Source organism: Exserohilum turcica, assembly GCF_000359705.1.
Source record: "Exserohilum turcica Et28A unplaced genomic scaffold SETTUscaffold_5, whole genome shotgun sequence".
Classification (NCBI taxonomy): domain Eukaryota; kingdom Fungi; phylum Ascomycota; class Dothideomycetes; order Pleosporales; family Pleosporaceae; genus Exserohilum; species Exserohilum turcicum.
In genome coordinates this window covers 1,670,763-1,678,240 of record NW_007360266.1, presented here as the reverse complement: position 1 = coordinate 1,678,240, position 7,478 = coordinate 1,670,763, and the positions used below count along the sequence as shown (strand labels likewise).

At 48.5% G+C, this 7,478-nt stretch overlaps 2 protein-coding genes across 2 annotated transcripts; both read left to right on the top strand.

The window, feature by feature from the left end:
* Positions 1 to 3,379: 3,379 nt before the first annotated feature.
* On the top strand, positions 3,380 to 4,700 carry SETTUDRAFT_33740 (uncharacterized protein; the record flags this gene model as incomplete). Its single annotated transcript, XM_008030634.1, has 4 exons — positions 3,380 to 3,558; positions 3,617 to 4,048; positions 4,129 to 4,394; positions 4,453 to 4,700. 4 exons carry the CDS (start codon positions 3,380 to 3,382, stop codon positions 4,698 to 4,700), a joined length of 1,125 nt encoding a protein of 374 aa, XP_008028825.1.
* A 133-nt stretch (positions 4,701 to 4,833) lies between these two features.
* SETTUDRAFT_164824 (uncharacterized protein) lies at positions 4,834 to 5,442 on the top strand (the record flags this gene model as incomplete). Its single annotated transcript, XM_008030970.1, has 1 exon — positions 4,834 to 5,442. A coding segment is annotated over exon 1 (175 nt), but the record flags the coding sequence as incomplete, so codon positions are not given.
* Positions 5,443 to 7,478: the final 2,036 nt, after the last annotated feature.

The following is a 7,478-nucleotide window of genomic DNA, read 5'->3' as shown; positions in this document are numbered from 1 at the left end:
CTCGCGACGTGTTACCCCTATATCTGATAGAAAATTGACGAGTTTTGATGAAAGATTTCTGCTTAAAAGTTGGTGTGTGTGTGTGTGTTTTTGTTTGTGACGTTACCTTTTTTTATTATTTATTTATCACAGTAGCCTAGTAGCTTAAGAGCCAAGCGTCTCCCACATTATCGTCCGGATTTTGTTCGTGGAGGGAAAAAATAAAATAATAAAATAAAGTGAAAGTGAAGTAAAGTGGGGGATGTGAAGAAGTGAAGTCTCATTCAAGTTTGCAGGCGTGGATTTACTTACTTACTTACTTACCCCGTGGTGATTGATTTATCTACATACTTACATGGAGCACTCTATTCAAACACGCTTTTGTACCTCGATACTTGGCATCCTAGATTAAGCACCTACGGATTGCAAAACTTACGTTTTTTTTTTGCTTTCTTTCTTCATGCTATAATACAGCGCAGTCATAGTGGTATGCTTCACACCATACAAGCTATGTATTGAAGAACATCAAGTACTTCCGACGTGATTCGGCGACCGATTCTTTCTCTCGAACCATCACACCACCTACAGGGTGATTCCCTGACCCCCCACCCCCTCCCCAGGATCGGCATGTTGAATCCATCGAGTAGCATAATCCGTACAACCAATCAACTGCTTCCCGAAAACGCGGACTTTCGTACCACAGCTCCGGGCACGTTATTCTCCAGGCGTTTGCATATAGTGTGGGGGGTGTGCGATCGGCGCAGGAACAAGGTACAATTGCATCCTAGGCCTATAGCAAACTGGGGGTGGGGGGGGGGGTGTTTTTTTTGGGCTGGGTCGCACATGGGGCATATTCTCCACCTGCCGTTGTGGTGGTATACCAGCATTACGGCTATATATAGTATGGGGTTTTTCTGTTAAGATGGCCAATCGCTTTACGAGACTTTGCGGGGGGGTTTTAGTTACGTTAAAGGAATGTGTATGGATTGGTTTCAGATTCACCAAGCATTTAGAGAGCGTTACATGCAGACGCTAATGAAGGCTTATGTGCTGACGATAAAATGACTGATCTGTGGCATGCAGGTCATGGTAATGGTGTCGGCTAGTTGTTCATCGTCTAGAGCTTGTTTCTTAGCCTGGTATTGGCAGGTCTTACATGTCTGCCCACAGTCTGGTGATGTTGTTCTTTTATTTTCTCTTTTTCATCTGTGCTTAGTATTTTTGTTGGGACTGGAAATGGCCAAGAATATTGGGAAATTACCGTGCAAAGATGCCTTGTTCTGTTGAAAGATTTGGGAGATTGCCGAGTACACAGGGCAGGGCAGCTTCGAGTCTTCTGCCCGAGCGGTCCTGGAGATCATGTGGTTGGTGCAAATCGCGTTAAGCTGGATTGTTTGCCTGCTAATAGTGATTGTAGTCTTGGATAGTTAAATCACTCATCTTGTATTATGTCGAACTGACTGTTCGTCGTCTGCATGGATAGAGTTTAGATATCACGCTAAATCTATGCCCAGATCGACTTTCGGCGTCTGACCACCCCAGTTACATGTGGATAGCGGACAATCTGTGCTTCCGTCAGGGATATGTCTGCTTACATGCGCTTCTCTGTTTTGTTGAACTACTTGTACGCTTTCGTTACAAACGGCAACCTCCACTCTTATATACCTAATAAACTAAGACCCCGTGAACGAGCTCTCGGCTCCACGAAAACTCCGGTACAGTCACCATATAGCCAATGCCTTAATAATCGCGCAAGAACTACTGTATTGAGCGATAAGACCGGTCAGCAATGGTAGCTATCCTCATTCAGATGAGTGCAGCGCACTTGCAACACGAGATAGTGCAGGGTCGCCTTTGACCTTGCTACAACGAGTCAGGTATACCAATGTCGCAAGAGCCGATTCGGCGGTTACTTCTACTGGTAAGTATCCCCGGAATCAAGCATTTCTAGGTGCTCCAGAAGCTTTCAGAAAAAGTCCGTGGTGAAAAACATACATCAACAAATTTCGATATCTCTTCCTTAGGCCAACACGTTGAAACATGCTGTCGAAACGTGGCGCACAATCTCCATGCGCTAGGAATTAAACCATATGCGTTCACAAGATACGCTTAAACAAGCAAGCGGCGGATGTTCTTCGCCGTTACCTAAGTAATGCAGCGCCGACCGATGCCCATCCGTGGTTATCAAACAATCTAAGTAACTCCGAGACTTAAAAGATCGCCAGTAGAAATGCCTATAGCAAAAAAAGCCTAATATATTCTGTGCGTATGTGGACACCTTTCTTATCTGTCTTTCTTCCAAGTGTTTCATACCGATCTGCTATCCCGGATTAAAAGCACCGAGACGAGGGGAAAAACGGCCGTCGCGCCTATAGAGCCAAGACGTGATAGCTAACCTATTATCCGCGCTGGGCGTATTTCTTGCATGCGTACGCGAGACCAGTGACGCAGCTCGGCTGGGCAACCCTGGAGCGTCGATCTATGGACTCTGGGCATACCTATTTATTTGTATTGCGAGGCGGAATGGCACGGAAAGGCGTTGTCCGCACATTTAGACGGTGGCAGTGCGGAGAGTAGTCTCCAAGAACGACTGATTTCGGGAATCATTCTTCTCGGTCGGATGAATGTAGATCAATAGTGGGTTTTGAATTAACATGGACATTACTTTTGAAAATCCCCCAGGTCCCTGGGGCACCCTTTGCGATCTTGTTTCATTAAACAGACGCGTCTGGAGTTATACTATGCAGCGGGCAATGCAACGTCGACACATGCCAAGAGTGGCCCCTTGGCGATCTAGGTATATGACATTGGGGGGAAACATCGCGGCCCTAAGTGCGGGTCTTATTACTAGGATATCCTACCGACATGATATTGTCAAGAACAGGTTTGACACGAATGTCGCTTCATCGCCTTCTTCTCTGCGCAGCCGAGCCACTCTGGGCATAACTATCAAGAACCAAACATGCCGCCTACTCCCGGCTCGGAAGTCATTATCGGATTTGGACAATATGCAATCCAAACACTTTTCCATGTCCTTTGAAATGTTGTCGGGTATACACAGCTGGCCTCTGCAGGCGACTCATAGTCATGGATATTTCGCCCCACAGGACTTCATTTCCCTGAATCTCCACGGGAAGCCTTCATGCCATAATTATCCGGACGTTCTCTGCCTACGGCGTGTATGCAAGTCACGCTATCACCCGTACGGTCTGAGCGCCACGTGCTTGTACATTGGCGCTTATTCACAGGGTCTCTTAAGAAAGATGGTGTAGTTTCATGCGGCGATGACCGGCCGTCAGCGTCTATTTATATAAGGGAAGTACTTTGCTGTACACTGAGCCAAGGCTCCTCAAGGCAGTGCTCTTCGTTGTGAATCGTCATTCCCTCTGGTACATTGAAAATGGTCGCCTTGAATTTCAGGATACTGTATGCTCTTCTTGCCTCATTAACGCTCCTCCATGTCGTGGTCGCTAGGGATCTCGTCACCGATCTGGTGCGTCGAGGCCGACCGGCCATGAATGCGGCGATAGCAAACTCTACGACATGTACCAAGGAAAAACTGCGTATCCGTCGAGAATGGTACGGTCTCTTCCTCATTTTTTTTAGTTGTTTTGGAATACTGACATTGGGCACCCAGGGGAGACATTAGCGCGCGTGAAAAGCGCGCCTACATTGCTGCCGTGCAATGCCTCATCAAAAGGCCGTCTCAGCTTGACCCCGTCCAGTACCCAGGCGCAAAGTCACGATTCGACGATTTTATCGTCATCCACATGAAGTACACGCTTAGGATCCACGGAACTGGTAACTTTCTCTCGTGGCATCGCTACTACACTTTTGCCTATGAGACGGCGTTGCGAACAGAATGCGGATTCAATGGCACGCAGCCATACTGGCATTGGGGGCGCTATGCCGACAGCCCAGAGACAAGCCCACTCTTCGATGGCAGCGACACGAGCATAGGTGGCCAGGGAAAATTCGTACCGCACAACAGTAGTACTGTCAGACCTGCAGGTCGAGGTGGTGGGTGTATTGACAGTGGACCGTTTAAGGGGTTGATGATTAATCTTGGGTGAGTGTTTTCTTGTTTCCCTTCTCCCCCCAGATACAAATACTACGTTTGCAGTCGCACAAAACTGACACATTGCACAGGCCTGTCGGAATGATCGATTACCCGAAACCAACCAACAACTCTCGCGCCGACGGCTATGGATACAATCCTCGTTGCGTGACGCGCGATATTAGCAATTATCTTACCTCGCGCTACACTAGAACACCACAGATTGCGGCCCTCATCCTGAACCACACCACTATTGGCGATTTCCAAGACACCATGCAATTAAGGACTGGTGTTCACGGCGCCGGCCATTTTACTGTATCCGGAGATCCTGGAAGCGACTTTTACACTTCGCCCGGTGGTATGTGGAATGCTTCTCCCATTGTTACCCGAATATCAGCTGATAAATTGTGTTACAGACGTGCATTTTTACTTTCATCATGCCATGATCGATCTGGTGTATTCGACTTGGCAGTCTCTCGATTTCCCACACAGACAGCAGGTCATTGCGGGTGGCACGCGTATGTTCGACGACGCCAACAACAGCACGCGCCAGACCTTGGAAGACGTGGTCGATCTGGAGGTGTTGAACGTGGATGGCAAGAAGTACAAGATCAAGGAGTTGGTCAGTACAGTTCGCGGGCCTTTCTGCTACCTCTATCAATAAGACGGCCACATAATAGGTCTGCGCGGTTAGATTATGACATGAAAAAAGTCTAAGATTCCAAGTCTGGTTTTGCGGCCAGTTAGCATAGCACATTGTTAGATTACTGAGTAGAGCATTTAATATTTCAATTAGTCCTCAGATTAGCTCTCCTGCTGTCCTCAGAAGGAACCTCGTTTGCGTGCTATCGATCGATCTTTCAACCTCTCAACAGGCTACAAGCGGGCTCCTCAACTCGACTTTGGCTTTAATGCCCCACAGGGACATCATCACTGGACCCATCTCTACCCGTCTGTAAAACAGGCTCTTGAAAAGAAAAGACAACGCACCCATAGCGGCACCGACCCACAAACCAGCAGGCCTCAACGACAAAGACCTCGCTTCCCCGCTCACAATGCCCAGGGGGGCAAAGGCGCTCGGATTGAAAACTACATTCAAATGTCATAAGCGAACAACGTCCTCCAAGCTGTTTAGGCAAGGCAGCACGGTGCTTCAACTCTTTTACTCTGTCCTCAGTGCGCGGCGGGAAAGGTTGAGGCTGCGGCTTGTGGTGAAGGTGAACCCAATAGCTTGACGAAACCACCCATGACCCATCGCGGTGCTATGATGGAATAGGTGATGTGGCTGCATCTAGTATGATGGCGCACTCCCTCCGCTTTCCGTTCTTGACTGTCATGCAGTGAGACACCGAGGGGGATTAGTCCTCAGCATCGCCTTGTGACGAAGGTTTGTCGTTCATTGGGATCTGGCACGCGTCAGCAAGCGGTATTGCAGTTTGTGCTTCAGAGTCGCCATTTCACTACATTGCGACAGAGTGAAAAGAAGGGAGGCTTAACATGGGGTTACGTACTCGTAGCTTGGGTTGTGGGTGGTAAGAAACCTGTCCACCGAACGCGCCCAAAGTTCAGCAGGCGCGCAATCACGGGGCTGCGCTAGTAGTACGCTAGTGACATAAGCAGCATTCGAGATCCTCACCTCCATTTCTGTACCATATTCAAAACAGCAGTAGAAATACGGTCATGCATTAGCAAGATATAAGTATAAGACGGAGAATACCTTCCACTGCAACCAGTTCCCTACAAGTTACGTCAGAAAGTTAGAAATTCCGTCTTAGCACATGATTATAGTAATCCTGGAGGAGATAACGGGAGAAATCGATCACGTGCTCGTCATGTGATCGTACCATCCGCTGGCCGCTAACCAGAAACAGGAGTATGGAGCTCGGCTGTCCCGCTCCAAGTTCGGCTGTCCCTCGAAATGCTTATCTAATACGTCTCTTGATACTAACCCTAATCTAGACTAAGCTCATACATAACACTAACTATAAGCAGCTTAGTGCCTGCCGAATCAAGCCTAAGTATCTCTGATTCTGCTTACTATGCATATTCGAGGACAGCCGAACTTGTCGCGAGGGACAGCCGAACAGACTCCAGCTATTAAGGCATCAACGGTACATGGCAAACCTGCCCAAAAAGGAAACTTGGAACTTGGCAAGCTCATAGCTCCATAAAACCCGTGTCAGTGTCCCCTCTGCACGCTTGCCGTCACCCTTCTTACCAACCCGCCCACCACGCTGCGAAAGGATCGTGCTTTTCAGATTGCATGAGCCAGTGCTAAAGCTCGCACCAGGGGCTGTATAATGAATTCGCTCGATCACAGCTCTAGAAGGCGCAATAAAATTTGATGCCACCCATCCAACACACCAAAAACCTTGTGCATCCGACATCATGGCCGCTTCTTACACTCCATGTCGCGAGACCACCTAAATCAGATGCCAGATCAATACTCAACCCACTCCGTTTGCTTTCATCGACAGCCTCTGCGTACTACTATGCAGAGACCTGTTATTATGAGCGGAGACATTGCATTAGCCTTGACAAATCCATTTCGAATACTGTGTTCCACTAGTAAGCTGCGCACCCCAGTAAGCTGCGCACCCCACCAAATCCTCACAACTCTATCTGCGCCAACGACCATGACTCAACAACCACGGCCTAAGGTGACATCTCGTGAAGGTAGACTAAGTCTCGCGATAGTCTCCTATTAGAATAAACTATGCCAATTAATCTAAGCCCTCGCGAGAGCGTATGACGTACTAGAATCTACTCTCCAGACGCGTCTCTGTGGTGTCCACCCGCGATCAGAGATAGTCTCTGTCAACCGAAAGCTATTAACTACTAAAGAGCAGTCTCTCGTGCAGTGGATCCTAGACCTTAATCAACAAGGCTTTCCACCCTATATAATTAATGTACGACGCATGGCAGACGCTCTACTCGCAGCCCGCGGCCAAGATCCACCTCCTCCACCTGTAGGCAAGAACTGGGTGTCGCGCTTTGTCAACAGCCAGTCTGAGCTTCAGACTAAGTGGAACAGGAAGGTCTATAGCCAGCGCGCTCTCTGTGAGGATCCTGTCGCAATCTTAGCGTGGTTCAACCTAATAGAGGAGACGCGCCAGGCCTATGGGATACTAGACACAGACACGTACAACTTTGATGAGACTGGCTTTATGATAGGCGTCGCAGCGACGTCCAAGGTGGTCACTAGCTCTGACACTATAGGTTGGGCAGCTACAGTACAACTAGGGAACAGAGACTGGGTCACGACAATCGAGTGTATCAACGCGTCTGGCTGGTGTCTTCCACTATTCGTGATCCTGTCTGGTAAGCAGCACCAGGCTAGCTGGTACCACCACATCCCTATAGACTGGGTGCTCGCTGTATTAGACAACGGCTGGACGACAGATGAGCTCGGCGTAGAGTGGGTAAAGCACTTTAATAGATA